This window comes from Schistocerca serialis, chromosome 2, assembly GCF_023864345.2.
Source record: "Schistocerca serialis cubense isolate TAMUIC-IGC-003099 chromosome 2, iqSchSeri2.2, whole genome shotgun sequence".
NCBI classification, from domain to species: Eukaryota; Metazoa; Arthropoda; class Insecta; order Orthoptera; family Acrididae; genus Schistocerca; species Schistocerca serialis.
In genome coordinates, this window is record NC_064639.1 from 704,640,074 (window position 1) to 704,655,938 (window position 15,865).

General features: G+C 37.2%; 1 protein-coding gene across 2 annotated transcripts in view; it reads left to right on the top strand.

Moving 5' to 3' along the window:
• Positions 1-7,149, top strand: part of LOC126457853 (mitochondrial glycine transporter-like) — an 84,999-nt gene extending 77,850 nt beyond the window's left edge. For both annotated transcript variants that reach the window (XM_050094494.1, XM_050094493.1), the window contains exons 7-9: positions 1,346-1,521; positions 4,407-4,499; positions 5,373-7,149. In XM_050094494.1, coding sequence (XP_049950451.1) covers positions 1,346-1,521; positions 4,407-4,499; positions 5,373-5,399 — 296 coding nt within the window. In that variant the 3' untranslated portion in view covers positions 5,400-7,149. The remainder of the gene's footprint in view (positions 1-1,345; positions 1,522-4,406; positions 4,500-5,372) is intronic.
• The last annotated feature ends 8,716 nt before the right edge of the window (positions 7,150-15,865 follow it).

Consider the following 15,865-nt stretch of genomic DNA (forward strand, 5'->3'; position numbering starts at 1 on the left):
GTGCCGATTTCTTTTCAGTTACAAACAAAATTATCTGTAAAGCAGAATTTTACATACCCATTTGATAAAGTAGTCCCAAATTAGTCAAGTGTAAAATTTGTTTTATTGACATGTATTAACAGGGACAGTAAAACATGAAGAATCACTAGTACACTCGCAGCGACTGACAGTGCTGTTGCATTGCAGTAGCAGTTGGCATGGGCCAGGTTGCTGCTGGAGTACTGCTTATTCTTCGTGTTTCACATCAATAAAAATAAATATCACACTAGACTAATTTAATACCACTCTGTAGAATGAGTGCCTAAAATTCCACTTTAAAAATCATACTGCTTGTAACGGGAAACAGACATTTTCCGTCGATGCTAGGTGTCACGTGGAAGATGTGAAGAGCAGTGTTTGTTTAGATTGACTCTAATTACGCATTTTAAATACCTGCTCACTGAAAGTGTGTAAAGGACCAACAATTCAAGTAACATTCCAAGATGAACCCTGGAAGTGTGAAAATGACTTGCCTTAGTGTATTAAAGGATTACAGCAGTTCCTGCTATGTTAGGATTAAACATTTGAAAACCACACAGAGAAGGAAAAAAGTAAGTGCCGAAGACTCTTAACAGGATGCCGGGCATATTTTGAATTTCAGCTACTAATTTCGATTTATTTGTTTAGGTAATATTGTTCATGTTTATGAAATACTTGTACATATTTTGTACCTGTATTTCTCCAAATAATTGTGTACAAGTATTAGAATAGTTTCCTCAGAAACACTACTGCTAGTTCCTTCCCCATCTGTAGAAGGGCTACAGTGACCCTTCTTTGAGAGGATCTTAGTTATCTCTCTCTCTCTCTCTCTCTCTCTCTCTCTCTCTATCTATCTATCTATCTATCTATCTATCTATCTATCTATCTCTCTCTCTCTCTCTCTCTCTCTCTCTCTCTCTCCCTCTCTCCCCCCCCCCCCCCCCCCTCCCTCCCAAAACTACTGTCAGTCATGCTCACAGGCAGCTCTGAGGTACTAGCAATAGAACTTTTCCTCCTTTTGGGTAAATAGTTGTAATTTGTTGTGAATCATCCACCTGTATCCTTTCGTTTGTTGTTCAAAAAAAATTTGTACACAAGAATGCGTATAAGCATGATAAATTTTGTGTTAGTTTGTTAAGTTGGAAGGGTAAGTACTTCTCCCAAACCTGTAATCAGATAAATAAACTCCACCACTTTTACTGTCACAGTCCTTTTCTTTTGACTATGCAAAGGAAAAAAGAAAGGATTAGGTTTGTTCAAAGTGCAAAAGCAATTACTTTTGTTTCACACCAAAGTCAAAGTTTAATCTAACATCTTGTTTTTGCAGAATGGCTTCAGCAGACATCAGCAGGTGGCAACAGCTTCACACATTTTGGGTGTGGGGTGATTGCTGGTGTAATGGCATCAGTGGTTACTCAACCTGCAGATGTGCTCAAGACGAAGATGCAGCTCTATCCACATAAATTTTCATCTGTGCTGTCTGTTGTTATGTATGTCCAAAAGGTCAGTAAATCCGCATTTCACATTTTCCTTGACAATTATTTGACACATTGACTGCCACACACTTAGAAATGGCTGTTTCATCCCTTGGCCAGGCCAGGAACACGGCATTAGGCATGAGGCGCTGCTGTGACTGCCAGTGCTCACACAGCAGTCAATGTGTTAAAGTAAGAATTGTAATGAGTGTCTCTCGTAAGGTGCCAGGTGGGTTATCTCTGGTATTTCAGCAGGTATTTGCAGTTTAATTTTTATATTGTGTAGCTGGAGTCAGCCCAAACAATTAATGCTCATCATGTCTCTCATGTGAGACTCAGTGTCAACAAAATCTTTGGTTTGATGTTACAAACAAAATTATATTTAAATCAGGATTTTACTTGCCCATTCAATAGAGCATTCCCTAATTAGTCTAGTCTGATATTCATTTTGTGTGTATGTAGTAATAGGGACAGTAAAACACAAAGAACAAACAGCAATCCAGCAGTGATTCAGTAGGGCTGCATGCTTGGCGGTAGCTGTAGAGTAATCTGGGACTGCTGTAATGAATGGGCAAGTAAAATTCTGCTTTAAAGATAATTTTGTCTGTGACAGGAAACAAACTGATGCTTTCCCCTCTAACCTGGTTCACACAACATGGTGAGCAGTAATTGTTTGGGCTCAACTCCATCTACACAATGCAAAAACGAAATTCCAAATATCTGCTCAAATGCCAGAGAAAATGCTTCTGACAACTGTCACAAGAGATACCCTGTATTTCAGGACTTTCCACGGAATACTTTTGTAGTGATATATTACACACTTAATGAGTGCATTACTAGGCAGTTAAATTGTCAAATGTGTGAATTAAAGAATTATTCCATATTCAGTGTTCCCTTACATAATGGGTCAGCCATGATGTGCCAAACTTCACGCATGCAGCATGTGTGAGCCAAGGTCCAGCCTGTCACTCGGCTTTGCTCAGTCATTCTCGGAAGTGTCCAGAGCAGCGCGACATTTCATTTAGCATTGCAGTGTAGCATTTTGCGGTTGGCACAATCCTCTGAGTTCGTCAGAATTCTGGTGTCAGTGCTGTTTACCCTTCGCAACTCCTTCGTGGTATGAAGGACGTTCGCAGATCTAGTGGCTGTTTGCACAAAAAGAGGCAGTCTAGCGATCAGAGTTCTTTAAAATGAACAGAATGACAGAAGAGAGGGATGAGAATTCTGTTTGTACAAGTGACAGTTAGTGCTTATTTACTATGAAATGACATTATAGTACAATGCAGAAAGAATTTAAATTTTTAGATAACTATGAAAGAGTCAAAAATTACAACATTCGACACACGGGATTCACTGTCCTCCACTTCAAGAAGCACTTTGTGCTAGATTTGCAGGCATAGAGCTCTTGAAGACATTGGTGGTATGAGTAGTAAAATTTCTGAAGTCGCACCCATTATTCCATTTCCAGTTGCAATAGTTTTCAGTAGAAATGAACAAAGAATATGGAGACTTCAAATATTGCTGCAAAGTGCATTGGTGAAATCAAGGGGCATATCTGGAACGATTTTTAGATTTAAATCTCACAATTGTTGAGTTTTTGAAGGAAAAAGGAGTGCAGGAATGAAAATTAGAACAATCTGAATGGATTGCAGACTTCACATTTTGAGTGGACTTGGCTGCACACTGTCCACGGTAAGACACTGCCAGATAACTTATTTCTGATTTGATGGAGATGCATTTAAAAAGAAAATCGCATTGTAGAAAACACATTCAGATAAAGACTGTCATGTTCCCTAAATCACTGGCATTAAAGAAAGCACAAGGTTTGAGGAATTCCTTGTGGCTTTACAAGAATTACGATAGGACACTTTCAGTCTTACATCTGCTTTTGAGACCATTTGCCATTTCAGTTGAAAGCACTCCTGTGCATGTGCAGATGTAACTGGTTGACTTGCAAGATAATTCCTGTTTTAATTACAAATCTTTTTATGTTAAAATGTCCGGACATCAGCACTGCTTTTATCAGGTAGATTTTCCAAATTTCCATAATGAGGTTGCAAATGTGCTAGCATATTTCAGGCAACATATTTGTGTGAAAGACCTTTTTTCGATTATGAAACTAAAAAAGTTATATTATGTGGTAACTTGAGGGTGAAACTCTGTAAAATTATCTGTCTCTGCTTGTATGCCGACAGTTTGTAACAGTTATGCCTTCAGTGCACAAAAAATAATTAATTAATACTGAAAACTTGTTTTCTTAGTGATCTACATTGTTGAGGACTGTGGAATATAAAACCAAGTCATATGTAGTATGACTGTACTGACACTTAAATGTGCCATCGTGGTGGTAGGGAAAATGTGAAGTGAGGCTGAGGGCTTTGGCACCTGGGCTTGACTCGTGAGCCAAAATCTTGGCCAACCTCACTTTATGTATTGATCAGCTGTTTGATATAAGATTCTTGTCATGAAAAATCGATAGTAGTTACTGAAATAAACACAGTAGAAGAATAGTACAACTAGAAAAGAAGATGAAAAGTAATCCCAAATCTGTTTTTTTGTAGCAGTTGATTGAGAGGTCCGAGTTGAAATTTGCATGAGATGTAGGAAAATAATACACAGTACACCACACAGCGAAAGTAATAAGCTTGCTTTTTGTGTACATTTCCTCTTTCAACTGTTGCTTCATGCTCCTCTTAGGTGTATTTCCCTCACTCGATATAGATATAGACATAGACATAGCCTCTAGGATCTCGTAAAGCACCTCATGAGATGTGCTACAGCCTGATATTTAATTACACAGACTCTAGGAAGGAACAGACTATGGGAATTTTATTAACAATTGACAGTTGTTTGCTTTATATTTTGATGCTTCCCATTGAAGGTATTTAGAAATGCCTCATATTTTGTTTATAGACTTATGGATTTCGAGGCTACTTCAAAGGACTGGCTCCTCGAATGCTCAGAAGAACATTGATGGCTGCTATGGCATGGACAGTTTATGAACAGGTATGGAAATTTACACCACAATGCAGTCTTATAATACACAGGGGTGGGAAAATTTGTACAACATCCTTAACATTTTATGAGATAACCATGCAGCATGAAGGCTGGAAAAAGCTTCTGGAATCTTGAGTGTTGGGTTTTCTTGTCCTTACATTAAATGCACAGCTGCAGTGAAGAGTCCCTCCCAAAGATAGTAACACTGTAGATCTAAACTAGTTAGTTAGTCAGTCACAGAGAAATGGTAATCAGTCACTTTAATAAAAAAAAAAATCATACATAGTACTGACGGCGTTTTGATCATTATCTTCATTTAAAGATACCCCTTTTTGTTATATACACTACATCAGTGTAAAAAATCCACATTTCAGTAACATCTTAAAGATCTATTGATGAAGTAAATCTCAGGAAACCTGTAATATTTTAAGAATGTAATTTTGTTTGATTTTTTTTTTCTTCTCCCCCCCCCCCCCCCCCCCCCCCCCCCCCCCCCCCTTCCCTCAGTGCAGTGACACACCACGAAGGCCAACTACTTTATCTATTACCACTCAGTTTTTGTGCTGGCACATAATTTTCATGCTGATCAAATGTGATTCCTATTGTTACCTGGTCAGTAAATATAAACAAACATACAATCTGCTTTCATTCTGATTATAGCAATGATCCTTGGAACAAATGACAGAATTTTCGAAAGAAAGGTACCCCAAGTCACCTTGTGCTAAGACCTGTGGCTTTAAAGGGCTGTTCTGCAGAAAATTAGTTTCACATGAACTGACTCGAAAAAACAAACCAAACTGTGCACTTTCTTGTCAGAATTGTCAGTTGTGCTCTTATTGTTACTGAGTATAATTATAGACCATTTATTGTTTTTTGTTACAGATAACTAGACAGATTGGATTGAAATGACCCCTGCTATCGCTGCATTATATGTGGCGCAATGCTGTTACGCAATAGTATTATATTCATCAGACTGCTGAGAGCATGTTGACATCATCCCTCTTGAAATGAGATAGTGTCATTGCTTCAGGGAAGAAAAATTCTTTGCACATGCGGCAACGAAGATGCGACTGATAGTAGTGTAAGCTGTAATGTCATTGATGTGTGTGATACTGTTCTTGCAAACAAAGTTGACAATTTGCACGGTGGCTGATGGAAGTGACTGTAGAGGCATTTCACATTTACAGAAACTCCCATCACACACCATGCCAAGTGTCAACCTGGTTCGTGAGAATGGTAGCTGAGAGCAACAGATGTCACACCTTATTTATTCCCTCTTAATGTTCATTGAATATTTACAGTCAAAGGAACCATATGAAGTCAGCTGTTGTAAGGTCATTAAATAATCAAATTAACTATGCTCAGATTACCTATATTCATATCTTCTTCCAGAAAAGTCATGCAAGTGCAGATATCTGAATTTGCAATTATTTTTCACAGATTGTGATCCTTTATTTCCAACCAGTCAATGAAATCTGTTGTGCAAGCATTTATTGTAGGGTATTTCATGGGAGATTTATTTTATGTAAGACTTTACAAATATGTAAACATAATGTCTGTTGTATTTTTGATAGCTGTTGACTTTTATACTCTGTATCAAGATACAATTTTGAAAATTATTTTTAATAACTATACCATTTACTATAACCCTACTTACTTATGAATTTATAGACAAATGCATATTCTGCGTGTGACATAGAATGTGGATTTATTCAAGCTCTGTTAATCTTTTGCATTCCTGGAAATAAGACTTTCCAAATAATAATTAATTACATTGAAAGTGAGCTTATAGAGATGAAGCTTTCACGATACAAAATGTGCAATGATAAAGTCATTTTTTTAAAGAAGTAAGAACCATTTCCTTGGACAGGATGAACAAACATTGGTTTATGTGCTACGTCTCGATCAAAATTGATGTATACTTCAACTGATACTGCGTGGATGAATCATTAATAAAGATTCACCTGCTTGCATTTGAGCCACAGGGATTTCAGTTGGGACCTATTCGACAGGGTTTTTTTTCTGTTTACTTATGGATGGAACAATATTTCAGAGCATTTCGCTGTGTATATTGCCTTTAAAATATATAAAGTGCTATACACATACTGTAAACTAGCAATTCTATCCAGGCGTGCTAGGAACAAATGTAAGTAATCCCCACATCACCCAAGATTACGCCCACAAGGTAGATTGCTTATATTTCACTTTTTACTGGATCGGACTACATGAAAATAACAATTTCACATAGTTAAAACTATAATTTTTATTGCCACAAATGATAATATTGCTGTCTGATTGTGTGCATCAGCAAGAACCAAGGCTCTGGTGGGTCTGATGCCTGTGGTTCCAATTACAGCGCATGTATACATAGTTATTTGCATTAAAGATGAAATCACAAGTCAAATCATTGTGAATATGTATAAAAGCATCTTATATGGTCTGGTTGTTCCCCCCCCCCCCCCCCCCCCCAAAAGCTAAGTCATTATCATCTATGGAATGATTGTCTTTTCTATCATTTTAAATGTCTGGTGAAACGTTTTAAACTGTGAAACTTTGGCTCACATTTAAAAACTGGAAAGTCATATTTCACATTCTTTCCAACTAGAGGCTTTAAGAATATTGTGTGTGTTTACAGTAACTGGTATAAGAAAGATGTAATTTGTTTCAGAGATAATTAAATGTATTTTATGCAAAACAAAGTGGATTTCTTTTTTCCTTCTACCCCTAGTACTCTCTGGAAAAAATTTAAGCACATTCTGCATGACAAAGTTTTTGTTGGTGATATCACATAATTTGGAAAAAGAAAAGGTCGAAAGTGCTCAAAAGAATATTTGTGTGAAAAATAAACTGAATCTGAAACTGTGGGCCACAGAGAATAACATAAAATTTTCGACACTAAAATCAAAACTACATTTTTCTTTTCTCCAAAGGTCTCTCTAATTTTCCTCTAGGCAGTATCTATCTTACCCCTAGTTTACATATTAAGTATGCAGGAAAAAAAATGCTGCAAGTCATAATCTAACAAACTCATTTTTTCTCTTATAGCTCTTTGAACTTCTAATCCCATTTGTAGGTTAGATAGGTTTTGTTTGGTGAAAGGATGGATAAACACACAATGTTAATGTGGTATTATATTCTATGTTTGATATTTGAAGACTTAATTCAAAATTTTTCTAAAAACACATTCTGAAATGTTTCTTGTATTGTCATGAAATACATAGAACAGTAAATATCAAAGATCTGAAGATACAGTAAACAACCGAAAAGCAAAATACTATGCCTAGGGTTCAAAACACACCTCTTCTATCCTAACAATTTATAAGAATAAATGGAATCTAAGTAGTTCTGTGTAACCGAATTAATTCAATCACAGAAATATCTTTGAGGGACACTGAAAATGTCAAAACACGCATTGCCAGAGACAAATTTCTAATAATCTGCTTTTTCAGCTATCATTAAAAACAAATGGTTTATGTTGCTTGTCACAGAAACTTGCCACTCACTATTTACAGTGTAAGAATCCTATAGATCATCATCTTACATTATTAGCATAAAGCCAAATGCTCTGCAGAGTTTTGATTTTTGCAGTTACATCCTTTTCATTATTACTGTGTAACAGTTATGAGTATACTGACGGTTATTGAGTTGGTAAGTGTGTACTATGTCAAGGAGACTAATTTACCATTAACAGCTTTCCTACAGCACTAACAAATCTGCAAACCCAGATAACACCATGTTTTTTCTGAGGGGGAGTAGGTTGCAAAATCCGGTCGGGAGTTTGTATCTTACTTTGATATGTATATCACAGTTGAAACTAATTTTTATTACTTTCCCTAAATACAATAAAGAAGTAGATGACTGGAAGAATTAGGTCAAAGATGAAGTACCAGCAAAACCATTCAGTTTTAGACTCTAATATGAGGGAAGATCAGAAAGTAATGCACAATTTTTTTCCTTCCCTGGTATTGCAGATACAATGTTGAAATTTTACGATGATATAGTTTGAACTTTGTGCTATAGAGGGCATTTTGCTTTCAGGTGCAGCTCTAGCGAGAGAAGCCTCGACTACGAAACAGTGTGCATGTTACTGTTGTTAACTTGCTAGGAGCAGCAAAGTGTAGTTCAATATTTGTGGGCCAAAAGGCATAAAGTGAGTGAAATTGAAAGGAACATGCATAGCATGTATGGGGATGACTGCATGGACTATGGTAATGTCTCCAGCTGGTATGCTTTCTTCCACGAGGGCTGTGTGAACCTAAGTGATTCACCACACCCTGGCAAGACAGTAAAAGCTGCAACCCCCCAAGAATATTGAAGCCATTGAGGCAGCAACTGTGAAGCAGCAGTTCAACATTTGCTATGGTGCAGTGTACAATACTGTTCATGACACATTGAAATTTCGTAAAGTTGGTACTCATAGGGTGCCTAAGAAACTCAGACAACCATAAGGACCAGTGAATGACGACATGCTTGGATCACTTATTGTGTTTCTGAAAGGAATCAGCACTGGTGATGAGTCGTGGGCATAGCAATACAAGCACAACACAGGGTCACTGCGAATGCTGCAGTCTACATTAAATTTTCAGTTCAGTTGCATTGTGCCCTTCCTGACAAACTTCACAACATTAATGCTGACGATGTCAAACTTCATGACAATACTCCGTCGTATGTTGCTGTTCCTGTTAGTGAGAAACTCGCCAAATTTTGGTGGGAGGTGCTCCCGCATCCACCACGCAGTCCAGATTGTTCACTGTCGGTCTTTCACCTGTTTGGTCCCATGAAGAAATTCGTGGCCGGCCAATGCTTTGGACAGGAGCAGAAGTGAAATCAGCAGTCCACAGATTTCTTTACTCTGACCAAATGTTCTTTGAAATGTGAATTTGGTATATTGAAACTGGTACCACGATGGGAGAAATGTGTTGAGAACATTGGTGGCTATGCAGAGAAGTAGGTAAAAGATGTAAGTTCACTTTGTTCATCTCATGTTACCTTTCTGGTAATAAAATTATTGCATTTTTATTTTTTCAGAATAATATTTTTTTATATTGCTCCTAATTACACTACAAAATAGAAGGGAGTAAAATCATGCAATCAATGCCAGTAGTTTTATCTGAAGGTGGTGGTGAATGACTCAATCAAAATGCACAATAAAGTTTCTCAACTGGTTTATCAATCTCTGGTCAAACAGGACATTTACATATGAAGTTTCAGGTAGAGAGTGATTAAAAATATACGTTTATGGACCTCATAAGATTCAATTTGGGCCTATTACTTGTCTTGTGCTATCGGTGAAAACATTACTGTTTTTTTTTTTAACGACCTCTGGTATGTCGTGTATGTGCCACAACTAAGGATGGATGAAGTGCGAAAATCTTATGGCACTTATGGCATATTTCATTCTTCCACTAACCTCCTGCCCCCTGAAGTGATGTGTGCATCAAAGGCAAGTTGTGCACCTCGTGACACCACTGGTTCGCTGTGGGACCAGCTACAGGCGGTACACGCAACTGGTGCCACATTTGAAACTGTCATTCCTGCCTCCATACAAGCATCTAGTATATGCCTTTGCTTTTGCTCAATATCCAAAGCCTGCTATGTTTTCACCCCTGGTATCTGTGAAAAAGAGTCTTGGCTCATGCGTTAAGATATTAGGATTCTGTTACAAACGAGGCTGCCAGGATTGAACAGTAACAATTATAACAGAGACGAGAGGCACACACTTAATAGAACATGGGGGTGGGCTCTGGATATTGGCTGAAAGCAAACACCGATACTTCACGCTTGTAAGGAGGCGGAAGCTGTATTTTCAAACTTGTAGCTGGTTTCTTGCACCACCTGACGTTATTGGTTCAGAGTCAAGACTAGAACTGTTGCAAGCTATGCAACTCACCTTTCATGAATATTCAATCTGGCCTTCTTCGAATGGTTCCAGATGCTACTATGGTGCCTATATACATGGAACACCATGTCAGCCGCAGCAGTCATTGGTGTTTTAGTCCAAATAATGATGGCAGAGATAGCTGTCAATAGCTCGAGTGTCTTATTTAAAATGACAGTTTGTAAATCAAGAAGAGTTTATTTAGGCGTGCCGCAATGAAAGACTGAGGGGGACACACAAAAGAGTTATCTGATTAGGTACTGACAACACTGGCTCAGGCATTCTCAGACTTTACATGATACCGCACACTGAATTCTTAGTTTTCCGATGCAAAATTAGATCCATTCGTGTCTGTCTATCATGCTGAATATTCAGAGCCTCTCTCGAAAACCACACCATTTTTACATTAACATGCCTGTGCCTTTATATTTATTAATAATAATAATAATAATAAAACCTGTGGAGACCCGGGAAAAGAATAGGCCTCCGATATGTTCTGCCAGTCGTAAAAGGTGACAAAAAGAACAAACCGCTAATAGGGCTAGCCCCCCTTTTAGTGTGATTAGTTGGTTCAGGACAGAACTAATGAAGCCTCGGACAAGTGCTGTCATGGTCGGGGACGACGCTTGAACCCTATGACCGTCCACAATGGTAACGACACTGCTAGCCACACGGAAAATGATTTTAATCCAAATAGAGGTGTTTTGTAGGATATGCTTTCTGCAACCATTCTAGGAGAAAAACAAAGACAGAGGATTAGATGGTCAGATGAAGTTAACCGACACCTCATGTTCTGTTATTACCAAGCAACAAACTTAGGAACCAACACAACTGAATACAGATCAAAAGTATACACATTTATTACCAGATACCCAGAATTAAAATTTTTAACAGAACGACTAGCTGATCAGATCCATGTAATAATCAAAAATAACAATATACCCCAGTCAGAATTAGAAAACATCAAACAACAAATACTGGAACAAAATAATGTGCAATCAGAAGAAGAAAATACAGTAATGGACTCAAACATCCCAGAGCAAACAAACAAAGAACAACACGCATCAATTAAACAATTAGAGGAAAACGAAATCTTAAGACAGCAACCAGAACAAGCACAAATAGAACACGAAGTGACACACATGTTTGTTATAGAAGAAAAATTTCAGGTGACATACACAGGATACAAATACAGACATTGGACCATTCTTGCATAGACCACCAAATAACCCACAAGTCGAAACAACAATAACAACTGTCAACACTATCATACACAACAAAATAAATGAAAATAGAACTATGGAAGAGTTACAACTACTGGTTTATATAGGAGCACTCACTACACTAAATACACACACTAGGCAGAGGTCAGAACCAACCAACACACAGAAGAAACCCACAAAACCAGCATGGCAACACAGGCTACAGATCAGAATAGAAAAACTGAGAAAAGACATCGGACAGCTAACACAATTTATAAAAAATGAAATATCACACAAAAAACGAAAAAGGTTAGGTAAAATCTCACAAGAAGCAATAAAGCAATTAGATGAAAAGAAGCAGAAATTACAAGCATTGGCCAAATGACTTAGAAGATACAAAAAAAGTGAAAATAGACAGAAACAAAACCAAACATTCACCACAAACCACAAGAAATTTTACCAGACAATAGATAACACACACATTAAAATAGACAATCCACCAAACATAACAGACATGGAACACTTCTGGAACAACATATGGTCAAACCCGGTACAACATAAGAGACATGCACGGTGGATACATGCAGAAACAGTCACATACAAGATGAAACCACAAATGCCTGAAGTGATAATTTTGGAACATGAAGTCACCCAAGCAATTAATTCTACGCACAATTGGAAAGCCCCTGGAAAAGATAAAATAGCAAATTTCTAGCTAAAGAAGTTCACCTCAACACATTCACATCTAACTAAATTATTTAACAGTTACATTGCAGACCCATACACAGTCCCTGATACACTTACACAAGGAATAACTTATCTGAAACCTAAAGATCAAGCAGACACAGCAAACCCGGCAAAATATCACCCCATAACATGCCTACCAACAATATACAAAATATTAACTTCAGTCATCAAACAGAAATTAATGACACAGACAACACAGAACAAAATTATAAATGAAGAACAAAAAGGCTGTTGCAAAGGAGCACGAGGATGTAAAGAGCAACTGATAACAGATACAGAGATGACATATCAAGCTAAAACTAAACAAAGGTCGCAACACTATGCATACATTGATTACCAAAAAGCTTTTGATACTGTACCCCACCCATGGTTACTACAAATATTGGAAATATACTAAGTAGATCCTAAATTGACACAGTTCCTAAACATAGTAATGAAAAATTGGAAAACCATACTTAATATCCAAACAAATTCAAATAATATCACATCTCAGCCAATACAGATTAAGCGTGGAATATACCAAGGAGACTCATTAAGTCCTTTCTGGTTCTGCCTTGCTCTGAACCCACTATCCAACATGCTAAATAATACAAATTATGGATATAATATTACTGTAACATACCAACACAAAATCACACATTTGCTATACATGGATGATCTAAAACTACTGGCAGCAACAAATCAACAACTCAACCAATTACTAAAGATAACTGAAGTATTCAGCATTGATATAAATATGGCTTTTGGAACAGACAAATGTAAGAAAAATAGCATAGTCAAGGGAAAACACACTAAACAAGAAGATTACATATTGGATAACCACAGCGACTGCATAGAAGCGATGGAAAAAAACAGATGCCTATAAATATCTAGGATACAGACAAAAAATAGGAATAGATAATACAAATATTAAAGAAAAACTAAAAGAAAAATATAGACAAAGACTAACAAAAATGCTGAAAACAGAATTGACAGCAAGAAACAAGACAAAAGCTATAAATACTTATGCTATACCAATATTGACCTACTCATTTGGAGTAGTGAAATGGAGTAACACAGACCTAGAAGCACTCAATACACTTACACAATCACAATGCCACAAATATAGAATACATCACATACATTCAGCAACAGAAAGATTCACATTAAGCAGAAAGGAAGGAGGAAGGGGATTTATCGACATAAAAAACCTCCATTATGGACAGGTAGACAATTTAAGAAAATTCTTTATAGAACGAGCAGAAACTAGCAAAATATACAAAGCAATCACTCAAATAAAAACATCGGCTACACCATTGCAATTTCATAACCCTTCTACAACCCTTTAGATCACATAACATCAACAGATACGAAGAAAGTAAATTGGAAAAAGAAAACACTACATGGCAAGCACCTGTATCATCTAACACAGCCACACATCGATCAAGACGCATCAAACACATGGCTAAGAAAAGGCAATATATACAGTGAGACAGAAGGATTCATGATTGCAATACAGGATCCAACAATAAATACCACATATTACAGGAAGCATATTATTAACGATACCAATACCACAACAGATAAATGAAGACTTTGCAAACAACAAATAGAAACAGATCACATCACAAGTGGATGTACGATACTAGCAAATACAGAATACACCAGAAGACATGACAATGTAGCAAAAATAATACATCAACAACTTGCCTTAAAACATAAACTAATAAAACAACACATTCCCACATACAAGTATGCACCACAAAATGTACTGGAGAACGATGAATACAAATTATACTGGAACAGAACCATTATAACAGATAAAACAACACCACATAACAAACCTGACATCATACTCACCAATTAAAAGAAGAAATTAACACAACTAATCAAAATATCCATACCCAATACAACAAATATACAGAAGAAAACAGGATAAAAAATTGAAAAATACATCCACCTGGCTGAGGAAGTCAAGAACATGTGGCATCAGGATAAAGTTGACATTATACCAATTATACTATCAACTATAGAAGCTTTCGAAATGTGGTGCTACAGAAGAATGTTGAAGATTAGGTGGGTAGATCACGTAACTAATGAGGAGGTATTGGATAGGATTGGGGAGAAGAGAAGTTTGAGGCACAACTTGACTAGAAGAAGGGATTGGTTGGTAGGACGTGTCCTGAGGCATCAAGGGATCACAAATTTAGCATTGGAGGGCAGCGTGGAGGGTAAAAACCGTAGAGGGAGACCAAGAGATGAATACACTAAGCAGATTCAGAAGGATGTAGGCTGCAGTAGGTACTGGGAGATGAAGGAGCTTGCACAGGATAGATTAGCATGGAGAGCTGCATCAAACCAGTCTCAGGACTGAAGACCACAACAACTACTGTCAACTACAGGAGTCATACCACATAATACCCACCAGTACATCAACACAATACAGCTACATCCAAACGTATATATACAACTACAGAAATCTGTAATTATTGATACATGTTCAACTACCCGAAAGTTCCTAAATGCAATGTAACATATACCGTACAGTTAAAAGGAAGTCACGCTTGATCAAGATCCGGATCACTTTCCATTTTTAACCAGACATAAAATCTGAGAAAGTAAAGAAATAATAATAAAATGATAAGTCATGTTTCATATGAACTGAGAAATGGATAACACAGGGAACAAACTATTTTTACCAGCCGTTACATCACTTCCAAGATAAGAAATGGCAATTTGTACTTGGATACAATCATCTTTAACAAACTAACATGCAGGCAAATAATGCAGACAGCTGAAAAATACCAAAAATAAAATAGTGGGCACCTGCTCCTTTGGGTGTGCTAACACAGACCACCGCTCTTGGCCAATGCCTAGACCATCAGTCTTCCAACAATCAACACACTTTGTTCATGGCAAACTATACACACACCAAGGTCAACATAATGCCTTGAATGAGTAACACATTATGTTACTTTCCTGTTTGAGCTGAGAAGGCATCTGTGTAGCATCACTTTGTGTATAATGGAGGGCACAATGTGAGTACTTTTACTGCCGGTATTACTCAGTATCATACGGATTTCACATGACATTTAGCAGAGTTGGACTGTCTTAATACCGAGTTGTATAGAAGATTCTAATAATACAGATTTGATGTGGTTCAACAGCATTTGTATTTCTACACTGTGAATACAAGATAGACCACAAGAAAAGTTTTCCAGGTATGGTATGTGACTTTCTTGAAACTGGCAAAATTTGGCACTGGAACTTTTGAAGAGACAAGCATTAACCTCAGGCATGAATACTTAACAAGTCACGGTATGACCGACTCCTGTTAAAACACCAACAGGAGCCAGCATAATTCCTAAGTGGGTCCTGCTGCATTCTTCACTGACATGATATGCTGTTCTGTTTAAGTATACCCAATGCTGAGACAGTCATGACAAACATATTGCAAAGGCAGTTCAAAGGTCAAGAGCAGCTATTATAACAAGATACTTTTTGATTAAAATTTGCAGTGATTTTTACACACTAACTGCTCTTCGCTTCTGTTATGGAATGATAGAATG